This window comes from Syngnathus typhle, linkage group LG3 (genome assembly GCF_033458585.1).
Source record: "Syngnathus typhle isolate RoL2023-S1 ecotype Sweden linkage group LG3, RoL_Styp_1.0, whole genome shotgun sequence".
Lineage (NCBI taxonomy): Eukaryota > Metazoa > Chordata > Actinopteri > Syngnathiformes > Syngnathidae > Syngnathus > Syngnathus typhle.
The window spans coordinates 2,615,760-2,637,060 of NC_083740.1; the positions used below are offsets into that span (position 1 = coordinate 2,615,760).

The 21,301-nt window shown below is 45.2% G+C and overlaps 2 protein-coding genes across 6 annotated transcripts in view; both read right to left on the reverse strand.

Moving 5' to 3' along the window:
• Positions 1 to 307: 307 nt before the first annotated feature.
• Positions 308 to 13,515, reverse strand: sh3gl2a (SH3 domain containing GRB2 like 2a, endophilin A1). 3 transcript variants are annotated; one of them, XM_061273967.1, is made up of 11 exons: positions 13,381 to 13,515; positions 4,096 to 4,164; positions 3,929 to 4,001; positions 3,651 to 3,794; positions 3,444 to 3,577; positions 3,223 to 3,381; positions 3,015 to 3,118; positions 2,823 to 2,941; positions 2,618 to 2,632; positions 1,290 to 1,301; positions 308 to 1,221 (listed from the first exon to the last, which is right to left on the reverse strand). In XM_061273967.1, the coding sequence occupies exons 1-11, from the start codon at positions 13,423 to 13,425 to the stop codon at positions 1,025 to 1,027; spliced, it is 1,071 nt and encodes a 356-aa protein (XP_061129951.1). In that variant the 5' UTR covers positions 13,426 to 13,515; the 3' UTR covers positions 308 to 1,024. The 3 variants fall into 3 exon arrangements, with proteins under 3 accessions (XP_061129951.1, XP_061129952.1, XP_061129953.1); XM_061273968.1 differs by lacking the exon at positions 1,290 to 1,301; XM_061273969.1 differs by lacking the exons at positions 1,290 to 1,301; positions 2,618 to 2,632.
• A 14-nt stretch (positions 13,516 to 13,529) lies between these two features.
• The window catches only part of cntln (centlein, centrosomal protein), a 58,519-nt gene continuing 50,747 nt past the window's right edge, over positions 13,530 to 21,301 (reverse strand). Inside the window, exons 26-27 of one of the 3 annotated variants that reach the window (XM_061273961.1) lie at positions 14,816 to 14,963; positions 13,530 to 13,667 (exon numbers count right to left, since the gene is read on the reverse strand). In XM_061273961.1, coding sequence (XP_061129945.1) covers positions 14,931 to 14,963 — 33 coding nt within the window. In that variant the 3' untranslated portion in view covers positions 13,530 to 13,667; positions 14,816 to 14,930. Of the gene's footprint in view, positions 13,668 to 14,815; positions 14,964 to 17,190; positions 17,479 to 17,544; positions 18,305 to 21,301 lie in introns of those variants that run through there. The other 2 variants (XM_061273959.1, XM_061273958.1) reach the window with 2 other exon arrangements.

The following is a 21,301-nucleotide window of genomic DNA, read 5'->3' on the forward strand; positions in this document are numbered from 1 at the left end:
AATATGGCATGTCACAAATCGGATTTTCTTACGTTACGTCACAACTTTTCGTAAAGTCACACCATCACGAATCACTGTCTTGGACGTGGAATGTCACAGTCACGGATATGATTTGGAATTGCCCCCTCGGCACAGGCAAAAATAAAATCAGGGCAAATTGGCCATCGGCCAAAATTGACTGTAGCGACATCACTGATTCAAAAATAGAACATTAGATTTCATCAAATATTTTATATTCCTAAAGTTATGTCGTCACTTCAATTGCGGAAAAATAGCTAACAAATACAAGTAATTTTTTTTGGGGGGGGGGGGGGGCGAGTTAAAATATTATCTTTACCGATTTACCAAATACTTTTTCATTTCATACGGAGCGACCACATGTTACGGCATAACTTTCATCTTTCGGAAAATCAAGTGATCACTTATCACTGGCTCGGACGTGGAATTTCACATACATAGATACTGTTCCGCCCCACATGCAAAAATAAAAGAGATTGCAAATGATTTTTTTTTTTGTTCGCTCGTTTTGGTATCTGAACCCCATTTTACACAACATGCTGAGACACTGCAGTCCCAAATCAAAAAGAAGTACAAACAGAAAAACACAAACAAAGGGATTGCAAACCCAACTTTTTTTTTTTTTTTTTAATGCAAGGGAAGATGTTGAATAGGTGCCAAACACCTTCTTTTGATCTACTTTTTTGATCGCTAACAAATATAATGCACACAATGTTTTATTTTTTTAGAGAAAATTCTATCTACTGGGGCGGACGTTCACAAAGTACAGCAACGGACATAAAGTGGGATGGTGGAGTGGAGGGGGGGGGGTGAGGGGGGGGGGGGGTGACTACCACACGGATGCAGAGTTGAAACTATGCCGCAGGCCGCCCGGTGCTTTATTGTTGCATTAAGCAGTTTGCAGCAGGCTGGGTTCAATCGGGTCGTTTCGGGGAAGAGATGTTTTCATTTGTTGATTTCTTACGTGGCCGTGACTGCGTTACAGCGACGAGCAGCAGGTGGCGCTCTAGTGCGGCAGGGGCACCAGGATGTCCACGTAGTTGATGGGGAAGAAGCCCGAGTTGCCGTGCAGCATCCCCTCGTACCAGTTGTCGTCGATCTTGTTGGTCAAGGTGATGATGTCGCCCTCCTTGAAGCCGAGCTCGCCCTCGTTTTCGGGGTCGAAGTCGTAGAGGGCGCGGCAGCATGGCTGGTCCATGGGGGCTGTTGTTGGGAAAAGGGAAGTAAATGACCCACAAAACATTGACAACCCCGTGACCAGCAGGGCTCACCTGGGGATCGAGCTGACGGTGTGAAGAGAGGCAACAGGATACGATGCGAAGGCAAAGATAAAGACAAGGATTGAAAATGTTAGTCGGAAGGTTTTCACAATTCCAATTCGACACATGGTGGTTCAGGAAAGGTGCAGTTTGACATTTTGGTCATCAAAGGCGGAGCTTAACTAATCAATGAATGGAAATCAAAATATATAAATATATCTTTTAATGGAAACCTTTAAAAATGGCCATTTTCAATTACGATATAGTTTATATATTTTGAATATTTATAAAAACCTTTAAGAAATATTTTATAAAAAGGAGAATGTCAAAAATAATGTTTCAAAGGCTCTTTTGAAATGAAATGATTTTTTAAAATATTTGTAAAAATCTTTCAGAAATATTTTATAAAAAGGAGAATGTCCCCAAAAATATTTTTCAAAGGCTTTTTTTGTGTGACTTTCACTGGCAGGGGTGTCAAACTCTTTTTTTTTTTTTTTTTTTTGCGGGCCGCATTGTAGTCAGCTCCTTTCGAAGGGCCATTATGACTGTCAACCCAAATAAATGTATGAGCACCTCATATTATATACAGTAAAAGCTACAAAACAAACTGACAAATAACTTGTTTTCAAATCAGACGAGTAAAATCTGGTCAAATATTAAAAAAAAAAAAAAGATATTAAAAGTGAAGACAATTTGCAATTCTAGTATTGACACATAAATTTGATGCACAATTTGTCTTCGCGGGCCACATAAAATGATGTGGCGGACCGTATCCGGCCCCCGGGCCTTGAGTTTGACACCTGTGCTGTAGGGGCTCCCTGTGTGATTCCCTGAATGTCAAACTTTGAACAACTAAACCCAAAAAGAAAGAAGGAAGAAACAAAGGGGTTAGACAAGACATGCAAAGAAAAATCAGCGTAGACGAGGCTGCGCCCAAGAGGAACCTCCACTGTGTTCAAACGAAAACATTAACGGAAGAATCCAGCGGGTCGCTCGTGCTCACCTGGAGATCTTGCTGTGAAAGGGAAAGAAGAAGACAAGTGAGACCTCCAAAAAAATTGGATAACGGCAGAAGCAACCGTGGATGGATGGAGGGATGAGCGGAAGGAAGCGAAGGAACGTCAATGAGCAAAAAAGAGCAAAGGCGCTTTCGGAACATAAAAAGTTGAAGCAAGGATGGAGGAGATGACGCGGAACCTTCTGCTTTGTCTCACCTGGAGACCTGGCTGCAAACGGCAAGCGGAGGAGAAAAAGGGAAGCAAAAGACAGAAAGTCAGTAGAAGTGGCGGTCAAGTGAAGCGGCAAGTGGACGCCGCCGCGTGTGACCTAGGAAGGCTCACCTGGTGACCTCGCTCCTGGATGAGTCATCAAAAAAAGAAGGGGGGGGGGAATAGATAAATAAAAATAAATAAATAAATTTGGTGGGTAAGTAAAACACTGAGAAAGAAGCTCCTTGGGGGAATAGTCAACTGAGTCCACACAAATAGTTTTTGTGGTATCTATTTTCGACCATTTTTTTTTTCAAAGTTTTGGTTGCGCACTCACCCGGAGAACGAGCGCCATGGATGCCTCCGTTGTGGTTCTCGCTGACGGAGGAGAAGTCCAGAGTGGTGCGAGGCTTGTGGACGTACTCTTTGCGAGGCTTGTGAGAACAATCTTTTATCCTGCACAACCGACAACAAAAACTGACAAAAAAACTCAAATCTGAACAATTGATTCAAATCTGGCCCCACTGACCGTTCGTCGATTTTACCAGACAACTGCGTGAGGATCTCGGACGCCCGGGTGTGATACTCCACCTGAGCGTGGACGAGCGCCGACAGCTGACTCACCTGCTCGATCTGTCGAGGCAAAAAACGTTTTCCAACGATTGGTGTCTCCAATTGTTGCGCAACGGTGATTTTGACCAACGTTCGATTCTGCGCTCCCTCAATTTTGAGCTTACGTCGCTCTCCAGCAGGTTGAACATGCTGAGCTCGGCGATGTCCTTGGATTCGTCAAACTTCTCCAGCGCTTGCTTGAGCTCGTCTTCCGTCACTTTGCCCTGCCGTTTCTTCTTGTAGTCAAAGTCCAGACGCCGGCCCTGCATCTTCTTCAGGTGATGCTGCGAGACGCCACGCGAAACCGATCAGCCGGGTCCCTCGCCCGAGTTTCCGAGAAACCCACCTGGATCTCCTTGAGGTCTTTCTCGTGAAGGTTCTGCAGCGGGTCGATGAAGTTCTGCTTGACTTCCATGTCCAGGGCGTCTTTAACCTCGGCGAGCTCGCGCATGCACTCGCCGGCGTCGATCAGAGCCAGGCCTGGAGGAAGGCGTGAACTTACAATGTGTCATTATTTTCGTGTTAAAAAAGAAAAATGGCGTCAGACACTCACCAAAATTGGACTCTTCGCCGAGCTCGCGACCGAAACGCTGCATGGACTCTCCCAAGATGGCTTCTGTCTGAGTGTAGCCGGGTCCCTTCTCCTGACCGCGCATGCGAGACATGGAGTTCATCATGCTCATCTTGGCTCTGGTGGCTGAGCAGTTCCCAAAAAACAACAACACACACATTCATTTTAGTGCATGAAATTTGAGGTCCTTCAAAAATGATCTTGAAGTAAAACTTTGAGACAAATGAGTGATGATTAAGATCTCATCTGTGCCTTGTCACCTGGGTTAGGCTGCAGGTACTCCGTCGTCTTGGTCATGATGTCCATGACTGCCCGGGTGGTTGCGTCCACCTTCTGTATACGCAAGAAATCACAATAAAATTAAAGAAAATGAAAAATCACACTTGGTGCAAATATTGATGGATTGCTTGATGAAGTTTTGTCTCACCTTTTCCATTTCCATAAAGTCCTCATCGAGCTTCGTTCCCTCAGCTCCGCCCACTTTCTCACTCACTTTCTGCAAAAGAAACACACAACACGATTTAATTTCCCATCTCTTACTTTAATATGATTTTTTTTTTTTCCTTAAGCATCGATGCATTTTGCACTGTCTGTTAGCAATAAGGTCTCGCTGTCAATCGTTGCTGCCTTGGAAACTGGAGCAAGTCGCCTGGAGGGGGCAGCGACGATCTGACACAATGAGGACACACTGCCAGCAGAGGATTGAATGAGATGGATGGTGGCAAAAAGAATTCAGGTAACATTGCCATGAGCGACTGAAGAAGAAAAAAATGCATTTTACATCATTTAAATTAGATATAAATTGAATTAATATTTAATTTTATTTAAACAATTAAAATAATTTAAAACTTAAAGACAATTCCCCAGTATACTGCTGACTACAAAAATGTAATAACATTCTATAAGTCCCTTAAAAGAAATGAGCATTGTTCATTTCATAAAGTGTATCTAATAAAGTGTCCGGGGGTGTATGATAAAAAAAAAAAAAGGAAAAAAAGTTATTTGTGACGGGGGGATGAATGTATAGCGGCAGGGAGGGAGGTTATGATGTTAAGACTGTGACAGCAGTTTACGCCGCGTAAGACTTCCTGAGGATTTGTGTGCTCTATGAGTCATTTCAGCAAAAGACACACGCACACACACACTGGAGTCTACAGCCATTTGCACATCACTACGACTTCTCCTATCCGCCTAGGTTGCCGTGGAGACGGTTATCTTCCCCGCGCCGGGCTGGTCAAGGTACACACGATAATAGCGACGTCTTCTCTTTATGCGAATGAAGGACTCGAGGGAAATACGTGCTTTGCCAATCAGCACTCCAGCTGCTGAATATCGCATTTGCATGGGGAGTGGACATATTTAACGCACGCTGGTTAGATAAGGGAGAAAAGGATATGCGCGACATCAAGCACAAATAGGCCTGATTGAGACGGATCGTAATTATGGATCAGGACACAAAAGGCAAATTATGCCGTCTTCATGTTTGTAATCAATCAGGAATTGTGACGGAAACTCAGCAGTGGCTTTGGAAAGGATGTTTAAAAAAAGGAGGAATTATTTATGAGGAAAGTATCAAAAACATGCATTCTAGTAAAATAATATTTAAATAAATAAGAGCCATTTTCAAAAATACAAAGTGAATGTGTAAACAATTAAGCAATTGAACAATTAATTTTTGAAAAACGTGTGAACTCAAAATTTTAAGGCAACAAACTTAAATAAAATTTCAAGTTGGGTAAAATAATTCATGTGAAAATTTAAAGTTGTCCCATAGTTTTGACCTTGCTTTAAAATGTTTGCTCACTAAACAGCTTAGGTTGGCATCATCAACTTCATCTTCCCAAAGTTCTGCGGTGAGGGAAAAGCTCCAGGCGTCACATCTTTTCTGCACCTGGGACCCACGCCAACCAATCAGACGGGATTAAATGCTCCAAATGTAGCCAGGATGCGCTGCAAGCAAGCGGGCGGCAACCTTACTGGCTCTCTCCACCCAGAATCATCAGCCAACGCTATTTTCCGCTCACTCATTCCAAAAGGAGACCAAGCGGCAGTGGTTGAAGGACACGTGACCCACTGATTAGGAAGAGAAGAATGCCAAACAATTATTTTGCCTGATGATTAGAAATTTCTCCCACATTCCAACAACTCTATTTTCTAAATCATTTTTTTAATTTATGGGTTTCACAGTATTTTTTTTTTTTTTACAGTTTAGAAAACTTTTATTCACCCTCTAGTTTGATTTGGGTGTAATTCCACTCTCGGCCACTGGATGGTGCCAGTCTATTTTGTTTGACAGAGCACATTTGGCTTCTTTTTTTGACCATACGGCGCGCTTTTTTGCCGCACCTATTTTAGCATTAGGGTGGCTCACATGGCTAGCAATGTGAGTGCACTCCGGCTGGCCCCATCCACTGGCGCCCCTCCCCTTCCTGCTCAGAGCTTTAATCGGAGCCTTTAAATTCACAGCCGGTGTGGAAGAGAGCAGATTAAAAAAGACAGCAGTGATTAGCGAGGCTATTCCGGGGGACAGGTGACTGCGGGAAAAAAACGGAGTCCTTTTCCATCCATCTAATGTAATCAACCGCTTGGGGGCCCTGATTGGACAATAGTTCCACAGAAGTGGAGTTACCAAGAGAGAGAAGGCCTTCAAACCCAAGTGGACCGGAGGCACAGCAATGAATCGACAACTGATCGATTATCAAATGAATTTACAATTATGACATTTGTTGTCCTCTGAAAATTTCAATAGGCACCTAAAATGACTTTGGCCGAGATACGTATCAACCAGGAAAATCTCCATTTGCCAGAGACCAAACGGCTAACAGCGGCTAACCGCCGATTCTTCAGAGAGCAAACATTTGTCCGTCGATTACGGTTTCATAGAACCAAGGGAAATCCTTTTGTCCTTTGTAAATCCCCAAGCCCAACGCTAACAGGCAGTCCGTTTTTAGGATGATGCTAACCCATCCCGACACCCAATCGGCAACCGGAGGGATGTTTCAACTGTACGCTCTGGCCATTTTTCAAACATGTCAAATGAGTCACACTCTTTCTCATATGAACCTCTGTCAAGGTTTTAAGTGGCCACCGATTCCACAAAATTCAATCTTGACAGCAGAAATGAGTGATCATAACGGAAGATGGCCTTTAATCTCAAATCAACAAGACTACTTATTTTCCACGATGACATAAACGCTTCATCCCGTTGTCCACGTGGACTGACCTTCGTGCTTCTAGTGCGCGTTTGTCACGTGACGCCAAAGCCTTCACTTATGTAACGACAGCCGTGAGAACGCCGCCTCAGAGCGAGCCCAGCGAGCTCACCGTCCGTCCCTGTGGCGCTCCGTCGGCGGGGGAGGCGACCAGCTGGCACCCTACGAGTGTCTGTGTGCTCAACGATGATGATGATGGGGATGAGCAAGCTCACACATTTCTACCAAAGCACGGGCCTGATTTAATATTACAGTCACGGTTCCAAAAGATCCAAAACACACAAGAAGTCGATGCCTGTGCCGAACGGGAGGACTAAAATAAAGCAAGAAAAACAGGCTGCCTGCGGACTCCCTGAGCGCATTACACATTTAACAGAGTGTAGCCGCAACGACGGTGTGTTTGGTTTGCAAGAAGATTCATTATCACGCCTGATGAAGATGAATTGCGGGAGCTTCAAGAGAGCCACGCGATAATACGCCCCGAGGACGTAAAGCAGACGTGCGTTCATACTCGGATCAATACAGAGAAAAAAGAAAAACAAATTGTTCTTCACTGCAGACGTTCGATCGGAGCGCAAATAATAAAGAGCAATGCCTCTTGGAGCTCGGTGACCTAATAAAAGGTAAAATATGAAACGGCTCTCTCGAGTGAAATTTTAAAGAGTGTTGGCTGTTCAGCATCTTAATGCGAAACGTCCACGTGTTAAGACAAACACGGAAAATGAAGAAAAGATGGCACCAAACGACCGACGCTTGTTCAACCTCACACTTGCACGGCACAATTACACTTGAGTGAGGATTGATGACTGCCTTCAAAGCGGACGCGTTTTAGGGCCATTAAACTCAACACGCATTCTGTCTATGACATGACAAAGTGGGCACGGCCACGCGTGCCCGTTTCCCAAGATTAAGGCCGCGCAGATTCTCCGTCAATACAATGCAAAATCACCACACTAGGATTAATGACACAATAATCCTGGCGGAATCATCCAGTCTGCGGACTGCCGGGGAGGGGAGGAGGTCATGTTAGGCACGTGGCAGAACAAATGCCATCATCTTGTTTTTAAGCCTCCCAAAAAAAAAAAAAAAAAAAAAAAGCACAAAAAACGCGAGGTTGTATTTTTTCTCTCGTCTGCAAATCGAGGGTGGACAAATGAAGGGATGGACCATCTGCAGCTCGACACGGCAAAGACAAAAACAGGACAAATTGCTTCACATTGAGGACAAGTCGCGGCAGCTGCCTGGCAGCGAGGCATCTTCTCCCTATCATCGCATTTCTCGATCGATCCCGTAGCAACTAACAAAAAAAAACAACAACATAAAATATCCTCAAATCGGTCATGATCCAATTTCACTTAATTGGTCCAAAAATGATTGATTAACCACAAGCAATGTATCTATGTCCAACTATCTACTTTATACCTATGCCAGCAACATTTTGTGACAGGCATAACCATTAAATACTCTTCCACTAGCTGTCAGTCAGTCAGTAGAAAACCACACCAAGCCACACGACAAGCTTAAGTTCCCGACCTCTAGTTGACCGACTGTTAAAAGTTCAACCATGCCAATATGCACCTGCAAGGTCTCAGAGGCTGTAACTAGCAAGTTCCTCGTGACATATGCTCCTATAAAGTCATGGCCTTCGGTGAATGAACTCAGCCTATCAAAAAGACAGAATGAGGCTTGAAGAAAGTGTCAAGCCGGCGTCATTTAATTAAGTTATAATGGCGCCGCTGACCTCAGGGGAGTTAATGACCATTCTCGGGGTCCTTAATGACGCACTGAAACCTCAAAAGCCCTCTGAGGTCCTCCATCGACAAAAAAAAATATATATTTTTTTACATGCTATGTTGTTGTTAGATCAAGAGTTGTGTTTGACCACCGTCTTTCCATTGCTGTTAATGATGGAAACAAAGTGGAAGGCAAGAATTTCCCCCTCGGTGCCTCAAGCATCAATTCACTCCTCTCTGCAGAAATGGATGCCCCGGAATGTTCCACGCACTGAATAAAAAATCAGCCGTGGCCCGCATACTGATGCTGAGAGACGAGAGGGAGGACGGCAGAGAAAGGCGCATCTTCGCTTCAGCTTCATTCTGCGAAAAAAAAAACGCCTCATTTCATTTCGACTTCAAAAATGAAGCGATGAAGCGTGCGTACCGGCACTCCCGTTGCGACCGGCTAAAAATAAGTCGGTGACAGACAGCGTCCGTCTGCTGTTAACCTCCCGGGAACAAATAATGCGCCAGGGAACGGCCTTGCACGTGGGGCTTTTGGAATCATTTCGACGCAAAAGTTAAGGAAGTCTCACACGCAGGAAGTCGGCCATTTTGCTTTGAAACGGCTAAAATAGTCGTCCGAAAGAATTGTGAATCATTTTTGAATATTCCCCTTCTGAAGACTGTTTTGCTTAGCAACAAGAACATTGGTAGGCATGTCAGTCGTCTCAAGAGTCTAGACCAGAAAACAAAGAGGCCAAAGTCCGTCATTTTGTTTTGAAGCCTTCATGGCGGTTTTCCTGAAAATTTCCAATTTTGAGAAGGACACTTTCAAAAAGGTTAGGCAAGTCTATATTGAGTACATCTCATGTTTTTTTGTCCTTCAAGTAGAGCAGCACGACTGTACTCAGAAGAACGGCGCCTGGAAGTGCTGCAGTATTGATCGCTTAGCGGAAACAGTAGCGCTGTGTGTAAACAAGGCTTTAAATCAAAAGCCTGAGTGCAGGAAAAAAAAAAGTCCCCAAAAACAATTTCGGCCAAATGAAGACTTCACAGAAGAGGAGCAAGAAAAGAGGTGGAGGTGTCGGAGATGAACCGAAGCCATCTCGTCATCCTTTGTCCTCTGACGTGTGAGAACTGCAGACATGATTAACTTGATCATTTTCATGCCATGACCACAATAAAAGCACTTTGGATGAAGATCGTACAAGAAAGTGTCATTATGTTAGCAATTAGCATTCACTCTTAAGTTTCGTTTGACAGTAACCTGAAAAAGACCAAATATCGGATGATATAAATGCCAGGCCGATTAATCGGTTCCGCGTCTGACGTATAATGTGAAGCTTCAGTATCACAGTAGGATTTAACTTGCTGGCTTCTCTGGACCCCCCCCCCCCCATCCTCGGGAAAGGGCCCCCTGCGCCGCTCCCCGCAATCCTCCTCCATCTGCTATCTCCCAGCCGGATGGACTTTCCGTTGTATTGCAGTGCGAGCATCCAGGCGGCATGACTCACCCACTCGCAATCTGCTCCCCCTCGAGCATCCCCCCCCCCCCGTACCTGTCTTACTATTCCTGCACTTACACACACATCCTGCCAAACAATCACTCTTAATGGATGAAGGGAAGGCTGCAAGCAATGCCATCATTCACAACAACTTTGAAGGCGCGCACACACAAGCAATGACAATGAGCTTGTATGTATGCTCCTTGCACACACACACACAAGAATCAGATGAGGAGGAAAAACTGCAGCTCCATGCAAAAAAAAAAAAAAAAAACATCAGAGGGAACTGAGGCGTTCTAGGAGAGGAACGTTTGCTCTGAGGCAAAGTTGGGGTGCATAGCAAAATCTTCCACACACACTTTCCTCAGCTTCTACTCGTGTTAAATTCATTAGCTTGACTGCAGTTTTCTCTCCCTTCGCACTCCCGCGCTTCTTTTGCAAAATGGCCGCGGCGTCCTTGAGTCCCCGAGAGAGACGTCGTGACACCGCCCTGATCGCAAAAATAAACGGAGAGGTGGAGGTGAACGCGCGCCTCGCTTAAGACCTTTAGCGTGACTTGACGTAAAGCTACCAAGCTAGTTAGCGACTAGCAGACGTGCAGCGCTAAGGTCACTGCAGCATTTCTGGGACCGGCCATCTGTTCCCCAACAGGCGTAAGCCAGTTTCTGTTTGTTTGATTTCAAGTGGAAGTGCCAAACAACTTGAACGAGAATCAATGCCTTTTACATCAGTTGGATAAAGCAGCCTGGCTTCTTTGGGGCCTTTACGTTGGATTAGCTGACATAAATTTGCTATTAATCAATTATCACGATTAGCAGGACCTAAAAGGCTGTTTGAAGTCAAATGACATTCACTGGCAATGGAGTAATGTGCCATTAGTGCAGATATGCATCTGATCGATGTTTTATCACATTCGTGTCTCCTGTGTGTGTCGGCTGTGTGTGTGTGTGTGTAGTCTGAATATGACTGGGTCATGGCAGGGGAGCAGAGAGTTGGTGGGGGTCTTTTGTCTAAATGGGGTTAGTTGGACAAATCTATGGGTAGATGACATCTCGCTAGCTAGCCTGACCAGCTAGCAAGCAAGATAGCTCGTTTGCTATATGGATGGATAACTAGCTAGTTTTCTCCATCATTGATTTGACCTATAAACTGTACAACTCAATTGAGGAATAAATTAGAAAGGGGAAGCGAAATCAATCAAGTTGACGTAGTTGCAGAAGTGTGCACACCCTAAAAAACTAGGAATGGGGCTGATTTGGCAGAATTCACCAATCACATTTAGAGGGGACCTGCGGAGAACACCTGTTAACATTTAAATCTAATTCCTCCTTCCTCCAAAATTAAATTTCTGTCGAATTATTTCTGTAGAATTATTGAATAAAGATTTCATATGGCAAATGTGTGACAGGGAGTAAGAAAGTAAAAAGCCGAAACACAGTGCTTCGTAGAATTATAGCCTCACACACTATCTTACACACACTCACACACACACAAACACACACACGAGTCCTTGAGAAATGCAGCCAACAGGCGACAATAAAACAATGGCACTCCTACAACTTGATCTTGGTCCAGTGCGGCAAAATGAGCTAATGATTAACAAACTCCCGGACAAGAGCAGCTTTTCTCTCTCTTTTCTATTTAACGCTTATGCTAATGATGTTTTAAGTGTTATTTGTTTCACGTCACCTCTTCAAGCATCTCGCTGGCGCATAAACAACTCACAAGCAGACTAGGGCGCCAACAAGATGTTAATTAAGAAAACTAAGCTTTGACCTCATACAAATCTTGTAACAATGTGATCTGACTGAATTCCAAAGCAAACTTACAATTTTGCATAGTTATCAAAATACAAATAAATTCAATGAACCCTCTAAATTCTCTCGACAACAAATGGCGGAGTTCCAAATTCCAAAAGTCTGACACGTCATGATGTCGTCACAAGAAAGCGGTTGTATAACGATGTGGAATCGAACGAGCGCGGTGACGCATTCCGATGGTGAGTGAAGGGAAGGCGGGCGCCGTCCATGACTCAGCCGGGCTACTGGTGACCTGCACGAGCCTATCGGAGGCCTTTTTCGGATGTGCTGTCACCGGCACGCCGACTCACTGCTCGCAACTGACAACGATTTTACTGATATTTTCTGTTAGCGCGGATGACCCGGACTGTCAAGAGACATACGAGATACTCGATAAGCTTCGGTCAGGACAGACGAGAGACGATCTCGCTTGCAGTGAATTCAAATGTGTTTTTTTTTTTCAAACATTTAAAAAAAAAAATCAATAGGTGTGACTCTGACACTTTTTCTCATATACCTTGTTATTTTATGAGTTATGATTGCTAGATGTTGGCAGCGAATTTAATAACAAGAAGCAGTTTGATAGATTCTGATCAATTCTTCAAAATAGAACCCCAATGTGCTTGCTTCAAGCAGTTTGTTGCCAACATCAAACTTAAACAAAATACACCTTGTGTATTTAACCAAACCACATTAACTTTGTTTTACGATCCACTAGCTCAATGCTAAGACACAAACCAAAACACCATAGATAGGCTAACAAACCAAACATCTACATGATTGTAGCAAGCACCGGGTAAATGAACACAAAAGGTGCAGCAACACATGCTGTCAGACAATATAATGATACACACACTTTTATCCTTGACTACAAATGACTAATTATATGGCAACATAGTTGCCAGAGTTTCCTTCATATAGTCCACCTGTCCGTAGTATCCTGCCCCTAGTGGCCAAGATGCACACACCAGAAGCAGGCCAGTAGAATTAAAGGCGGACAGAACGTTATAAACATTTCAATACTTCAATACAATGCTACTTTTCTTTTAGGGCAACTGTATAAAATATAGGGGGCGTACCTAATGAAGTGTCCGCCTGCTAATGCTTAGAGGGCGCTCAGGTCATGGCGTGCTGCAACTGAGAGGAGAGGATTTCCGGCCGGTCGCACTTAACGATTGCATAACACCCACATCGTGGAGTGTGCGCGCACGTGCAGCAAAATAATACTAATACTAATGATGCTGATAAAAAATACATTTCTTCGGCTGCTATTACGCGCCAAGCCCACGTCACGTGACGCAGAATGTCATCTGAAGGGTAGGATGGAAGGCTGTTATGCGGTGCAAAGACCGGAATTCCGATTCGATAAAAGCTTTGAGGTGAGCTGCTGCAGCAACCAGCAGAGCCTCCACCCAAAACAATTGAAAATAACAAGAATGACCCAAAAACACGACATTCTGCAAGACGTTCTCACTTACCTGAGTGGCTTTGTGGAATTGCTTCTTGAAGCCCGCTACAGACATGCTTGCAGACTGCAGAGACGGCTCAGGATTCAAAGAATGGATGGAATTATTAATACAGATTATTATGCACAACGGGGTTGGAGAACGTCGTGGCTGCTGCACGCTATCCTTGCTACGTCTTCACTTTGCTGGGGTCTCTCTGGGCTCTCCTCGGAAAGCCGATTGGACACAAATGGAGCAGGTGACCAGGCGCTGGATTGGTGACGTCGTGACAGTAACTCCGCCCCCTCCTAACAGGACTCCTGCAAAGAATCCGTAGGCAGAGACGTGTCTCATTTTAAACAGTTATTGAACCAAACCTAAAAAAAAAAAACGTTATTAGAATTTCTTGGTATATTTAGTGATAATGCTAATTAGTCGATTCTTAATGGTAGGATAATTAGATGAAGATGGTGGTTTGAACAGCTAATCTCCTGGTTTTAAATCCCCGATTAACACATGCATACTACAAGTCACGTGACGTGAGTTAAATGGGGTTGAAGGAAGAGAAGGGCGGGGGGACGACTTCCGGTGTGCCTCTGTTGCGGACTGATAGCAATAAAAAAAAAAAAATTGTACATATGCATTTAATTCTCAGTCGTGAGTGGTCTTTGACTACATATTTAATTATTTTTACAGTAATGTTTACGCAGTCTGTGTCCTGAGAGCATTTGTACTTATGTGCTGGTTTTGAACGAGGCAGCCTCGTCTAGTGTGCAAGCAGCGCTATCTTGTGGAAAAAGAGAGACCGTGCAAGCAAAAAATAATAAATAAATAAATAAATGACGCTCGTGAATGGTAGCTTCTTCCCAGCTGGAAATTCAATATTTCAATGTTCAACTACAGGGACACTAACTATTTAGTTTGAGAATGGTTAGAATTGTGAGCATTTGGACTGGATAGTAATACTCAGAAGGCAGTGATATAAAAACACCAATGTTACGCTCCACCAAGTGATTTGCTGCCATCTGGTGCTTAAAAAACGGCACAGCAAGAATAATGCAATTATACAAAATCAATGAAGCGCAAATAAGTGCTTCAACGCGAGATTGCATTGAATTAAGCTAACAGGGAAGTCGGGGCCTGAAGCTAATAGAGAAAGGAAGGAGGCTAAAAAGTGTTAATAAAACAGGAGACTGTCTCAATCATTAGCTAACTTTCAAATCCTTAATGACTCACTACAAAGCAGTAAAGGAATCAATGACCCAAGATAATGATAAAGCGTCTTGATCACATAATATAAAACCATAAGTGTCTGGGGAGGAATCCAGAAAATAGCGCATCAAATTAGAAAACCACTGAATCAGAACGAATGGTCGCAACGTGCTTGTGTATATATCCAGCACTGCTTGTATTTTTAAAGCACAGTCCCGACTACAACATGGCCGCCCGTTCAAAGATGCTAATGTACCTGCATTCCGCTCTAATTGGTCCCAGTGATGCTGGCCTGCTCCACCTGTGCTCAGGGGTGACGGCGAGGTGGGCTTGGGGGCCTGCAGTGCGGCGCTGCCTACCAGGCGTTCACATTATGCATACAAACACGTCTTTGTTGTCGGCCACTGGAAGAGAAAGCAGAGAGAGAACAAGAATAAGAAAAAAGAAATAAGCAAGAGTGTGTGACTTGCTTGATATGAGTAGTGAGATCACTTGAGGTGGGCTACTCTTACAATGCTCCACACACTTCAGAGTCTTCAGATGGCATGAACTTGGAGAAAATTCACCAAGCTGGAGGATGCCAAACTAAAAGGTTGTCACCAAGTTCAACTTTGTCGGGCATGGAAGGGCTAATATTAGTGCCGTATTGATAAGACCAGACGAGAGTTGAGACGTCTCATCAGAGCATTACAATTGGCACGCCTTGCTGAAATATGTTTGGCTGAAGACACGATTGGCTAGACTTTGCTTTTGTAATAATACCAAAATAAACAGATCTGTCTGTGTCATACTGCCACCAGGTGGTGGAAGACAGGCACACCAGAACCAGCGGCACAAAGGGCAAAAAATGGTTTTAATTCTTTTGAATGATGTCGTTGCCATCTGTTTTTAAGGTACAATATTAGGTTGCCCCCCCCCCCATCAAACAACAAGAACGTTCCGGTTTCACAATTAGTCGTTTGTAGAGGAGCCTCTCTGGTGACTGCTTCGCTGACACACTTGTCTCCGCTGCCAACGTCCCACTTTGATATGGGCCGCCGCAGACGTTTGGCACCCGCTTTGCAGATAACAAGCGAACCCGGCCGGGACAAGCAGCCAAACGCATTTTTGACACATGTATAATGCAGCGTGTTTACTCCTTTTGCATTGTAACCTCCATGCTAGCACCACAAGGGAACGCACAGTCCTTATCAAAAGATGGAAGGAAGTCTTATCATCTCGCCTTCCTCATCATATCCCCTTTTTTCACCTTCCCGTCACCCTTTACGCATTCCCAATCATGTCCGCAATGTTACTTAAAAGGCCGGAGAAGCGTATGAGATCAAAAATACTCAGTAGTTGCTTTCTGTAGGCGTAAAAATCCGGATTACAGAGGATATTCGAAATTTACATGTGCTGAAAAACTGCTTTCTTTCAAATTTACAGCATCTCAATTGGATAGTGTGCCGCCATCTTATTTCTTGCGTCTGGTGTCCAGGTCGTCCTTTTATGGCAGCTCCCCGTGGACAACCAGCTAAGCCTGGCCCCATGGCGGCCGTCTCTAAAGCCTCAGTCTGAGCTCCCGGGGAGGATGGGAAAAAAGGCGAGCGAAGGAGCGCTTGACCCGCACGCTAATCCACCTCCTCTTACAGTTGCCGTCCTCGACATCACCTTCGAGACGAGCAACTTTGCTCCGAGACTAACACGAGCCTCGTGTGTCGATGTGACGGCACGGGGATTGTGGAAGAATTTTTTTTTTTTTTTTACGCTACACTTTTTGATGTTATTTTTTTGGGGGTCGGGGGAAATTAATATTTCAAGGGGGACTTGATGGTCTCCTGCAGAGAGAGACCTTAGAAAGTTGGGAGAAAGTTAAAAAAAAAAAAAGAGAGACATGGGAATAAGAGGAGGGGAAATGACACAGAGTTGACTGTGCTGGAATGAATAAACAGGCAAGAGAGTCTGCATTTGGAAGAAGCGATCAAAGTCGCTCCCAGCGGACGCCTCGCTCTTAATGAGAGCAGAACAAGGAAAGACAAGTGGAAGACGAGGAGAATGAAACGTGGGGAAGAAAAGGAATGGCACACCATTCCGACACTCCGACAAAAAAAAAAAAAAAGACGTCTGGAGTGGGACATTTGTGTGTGCGTGTGTTCAAGATGGATGTAACGTCTTTACCGCGGGAGCATGAGAGGCAAGGCCAGGTTAATTAAACCCGAGGGGGTCGCAGCTAAAGGGGCTGAGGTGGAGGGGAGGGGGGGGTATTTGAATATGTCACTGAAATAGAATAGCACAAACATGTTGACTGCGCAAAAGGAAGAAGGGGCACTAATTTGCGTGGCACTCTTCAAACCCAGCGGGCCGCCCCGTCGCTGCGAGTTATTAATGTTTGTCATTAGCGACGCTGGAGGACAGCGACAAAAGGAAGGGAGGCGGGGAAATTGGAGGGAGGGGGGGGGGGGGGGGGGGGAGACACACACCAAAAAAAAAAAAAACCTGAAATTAATATGGGACAAATATTGACAATAGCTGGCTCGTGGGTATTGGAGTGGAGGAGATGCAAACTATGTTAATGAATGGTAATTAACCACCAGGGCTCATCTCTCCTGGATCTTGGCTAAATTGGTCCCCGAGATGCAGCCCGAGACAGTCCTGGTCTAATCCTTTATTATAAAAAGATAAAGGAAAACGACATCATTAGCATATGCTAGAGAAGGGAGGAGGGTGGTGGCAGCGGTGAGGGGATTAAAAAGTGGATATTTTTTTTTTTAATTCTTCAACGGAGGATTCTTTGCACGGTTAATTATACATAACATGGAGAGAGCGAGAGAGGCAAATGAAAAGGAGAGGAGGTGATTTGAAAAGAGAAGTGTGTGTGTGTGTGGGGTCTCCAGTGGAGGACGTCGGCCGGCTCAAGGACAGCGGAGAGCCGCGATGCACCTTAAACATGAAGAAGAGACGGAAAAGGTGTCAAGGATGGAAGCTCTCCGGTGGGCGCCGCCTTACTTGTTTGTGATGTCAACAGCGAGGGGCCGCCGCCCACCAGGTGGCTGTCAATCACCAGCAGAGAGAGTGTGATGGAGCAACTTGAAAGTGGCACTGGATAGTCACCCGGCCTAGCTGAAAAAGTCATGGGCTGAGAAATTTGGAAGGGGTGCTTATTATGTAAATTGGGTCCACTTTTTTTGTAACAGTGCAGCCAAATTGCTCACAGACAGATTTTCACAAATAGAAGACAACAGATTTCCTTTTTTTTTTTTTTTTTTTTTGAAATACAAACCATTAAAAAAAATCCATTATTTAAGGAGATAATTCTTGGTCAACAAAATGACTTAAATCCCCCCCACGACCATTTTACTTTTCTTCAAAGTGTCGATTTGGCATTTGCCGGGTCAAAGTCCATAAAGTGCCAATTAAAAAAAAGAAAAGATTTTAAAAAATCAGCATTTGCTCCTTCTTGAGGAGTTTGGGGCTAAAAGGCGCTTCTGGAACACAGATGTTGAGGGGCTCATTACAAAAAGCTCGGCCCGCTGCGGGTCTGAGGCTCAGCCCGGTCGAGTTCCCACCGAGGCGGGCGGGCGGGGGTTGAGGGTGGAGGGGAGGTCGAAAAAGAAGAGGATGACAGTTTTCCCAGCCTCAGCCCGGGGAGTCAGGCTTTTTCGCTGACTGCGGCTGCTGCCGCCAGCGCGGCCAGCTCTTCTGTCAGCACTTTCCTCTCCTTCATCTTCACACGCAAAGCCTCCATTAGCTGGACGGCAGAAGGGATCTGCGAGGGGGGGGGGGGGGGCACGGGGAAGTGTCAGGGTGATGGCAGAAGAAGGGGCAAGAGAGATAAAGAAGAAAAAAAATGTGAGTACCTCTTATCAGTTAAAATGTCATCACTGGGTTAGTGCAAGTCCAAAAAGTCTTCGACATTGCGTTTGAATGAAATTAAGCTTACAATGACAACAAGCTCAAGACACTTGCTGGCTGAGGGGAGCTTCAAAACCACCTTCAGATCAATCGGCGCTGAGAAAAATCACCCAAAGAATCTTCCCGGCCTCGCTTGCCTTCATTAAAAGGTAGTAGGAGATGGCAACACAAGGCCGGGCAGTGTAACATCAAACACAGCGCGGCTCCTCCGAGATCCGCCAGCGCCCAAAGGAACTGCTGAGACATCGACCCCTTTGCAGCCAACCCCCCCATCCCCCCGGGGGGAGGGCTTCGCTCCGGAGGTGCCGCAAAGACGCACCCACACAAGGGTGCGCTGTTTCCTCATCAGCTAATTGCACCCGGAGACACTAACAAGGTACAAACAAGATGAGCGAGGCGGCCATGACACGCCAAGGCCTCGGCGGGACGGCAAGGTGAAGAGGAGGAAAATTCCAAAGTACAACAAAATCCATTCCGGGACACTCAGATTTGGTCATTTTGTACAAAAATAATGGGAGGAAAATAACATTTAAAAGTAAATTGCCGGCCATCATTTTATGCCCAGGCAATAATTTAAACATTTTGTTATATCCTAAGAAATCATTCATTAGCGCTTGAGGAGGTGGGGCACATGCAAAGAATAGTAAAAATCTATCTAGAGTTCACGCCAATTAAAATGCATTGGGAAAACGAGTAGGGAACAAAAAAAAATATTCAAAAAAAACACTGATGAACATCTAATGTATACCTTTCTTTGCATACAGTGCTAATTTATTCAAAACCAGCTCTCTCTCTCGAATGGTTTGCACACTCGATACCCCGAAGTCTAGTTTGGAGGTGCACAGGGGTCCGCACCTGCTCTCCTGCATCCCCTGGGCCGCTCAAGGCAAAGGTGTTAGCGCTGGGCCGCTAATGTTATGCTACACTTGATTTAGCCGGGCCGCCCCCTGTCCCCTTCGGCGTAGCGCGAGAGCCGGCGCCGGTGTGTCAAAAAAAAAAAAAAAAAGGGGGGCGCTAAGCAGGCCCGACGAGCTTGGCCCTGTCCCCTTTGGCAACAGGCAAATTGCTACAGCAGCATTAAGCCACGATAACTCACGGCCATTACTATTCAACAGGCCCCGCAGAGCAGACCTTTTGTCTCGCTGTGATTCCATGAACATGTTTTAGAAGTGAACTGACATGGAAAGCCAGTGACACTGACAACACTGCCGGCGCGTGTGCGAGTGTGTGCGCGTGTGAGAACAAGGACAGCGGCTCAGCAAGCAAAAGGTGTTTTCGGTAGCCAATTAAATGACATTGCTATTCCGTAGCCCGAGGCGCACCTCGGGGTGGAGGAGTTTGCGGCACTCCAGTGGCCATTGTCTGCTTTTGGCGTTACACCAGCCAACTTCTTTCTTTTCTTCGCCGCCACAGATCCATCATTTGGACTTTTTTGTCTTCTCCCTCGGAACAGCTTAGCACGATTATATTCAAGGGCTCAATTTGGGAGACTGTGGCAGGCTGCTGAATGTGTAAAATGAGAACAGGGGAAGGAGGGAGGGAGGAAGCGAGGCGGGGACGGTTTGGTGTAAAAAAAAAAAAAAAAAAATGATAGTTTTGGAAAATTATATTGTATGTTAGTTTAACGGACTAAAATGAGCTAGTAGGGGTCGTGAACTTAAAGAAATAGTCCCGGCTACACTCCGATGTAGGCCACCATTTCAAGGTGAGGCGAAAGGGGAGGGGCTTAAAAACAACAACAACAACAAAAAGCAACTCCTGCTGATCTTTGATCTTCTCACTTTTGTTTGAAAATCAAATGTATCAAACGGGGGAATAATAACAACAACAACAACATGGGTGATAAATAGATAAAAAAAAAAAAAAGTCCAAGCACAAAGGCGTCGGAAAATCTTGCATTTGATTATCCCCGATAATGAATATGTCACATTTGCAGGTAAGAGAAGCGCCGGGGCGCAGCCGAGCCCATTCTCTCCTTGGTAATTACCTTCCCTTGCAGCCAGCCGCCCGGCCCAGCCGATCCCTCCTTTCTCCCCTCCGAGCCACGGGAGACTGATATGAAAGGGAATTGGACACTTGGGGCCACACGTGGAGTAATTAAAAAGCTCTCCTGCACTTGATACCTTGTTTGGAAACATCATTTTGGGTGTGCAACGTGCATTTGTTAGGGATGTGACCTAAATACGGGCCAGATTAAACACAGGGAAGCACCGGAGCTTTGTTTCAGGTTGCTACGCTCGTTAGGTGTGGAAAATGAGCTGATTGGGCCACCGCTGGGTTTGAAATTTACAAAAGGTGAGAGCCATACAAAGGAGATGGAACCCTTGGGTGGGATTTAGCAATCCGGAACACGCCGGCGACTTTGGCGCGGCTCATCGGCACGAGAGAGGGTTAATGTGGCGAGAAGCGGCGAAAGGATCAACGAGAGGATTTGCACCCGTTGGGTAAAACGGCGGCAAATATGGAAAGCGGGTACAAAAAGTTGGTTAAAATGTCTGACTTGAAGAAATCTCGCCAGACCTCGGCGCATTGGAGAGTTCGGCTCGGTGAACGGCTGAACAATTAACTGGAGTTGGAGTTAATTTTTGGGACGCCATCATCATCGAAGACACGGAACGTTATTTCAATTCCCATCGTTTACTACGCTGCCTTTTGCTATTTACTCACAGAGAGCGTTTAATGGCACATAAAAAGACACTTCTATCAAAAGACACTTTAACAAGCCAAATAACTCCATCTGGGTTCGAGAAAAAAAAAACAAACGTCCTCTCGGGAGAGTGGCTGCCACAGTGTTGTGACATATTTACCGTAACAAAGCCACGGGCTCCAGTCCCCGCCGCACGCATCCAAA

Excerpts from the sequence above, each read along its gene's own strand:
- sh3gl2a (XM_061273967.1), bottom strand. The coding sequence starts at position 13,425 with ATGTCTGTAGCGGGCTTCAAGAAGCAATTCCACAAAGCCACTCAG. Across the intron at positions 4,002-4,095 it reads ACTTTATGGAAATGGAAAAG|AAGGTGGACGCAACCACCCG; the intron begins GTGAGACAAAAC and ends TTGCGTATACAG. Across the intron at positions 3,795-3,928 it reads GTACCTGCAGCCTAACCCAG|CCACCAGAGCCAAGATGAGC; the intron begins GTGACAAGGCAC and ends GGAACTGCTCAG.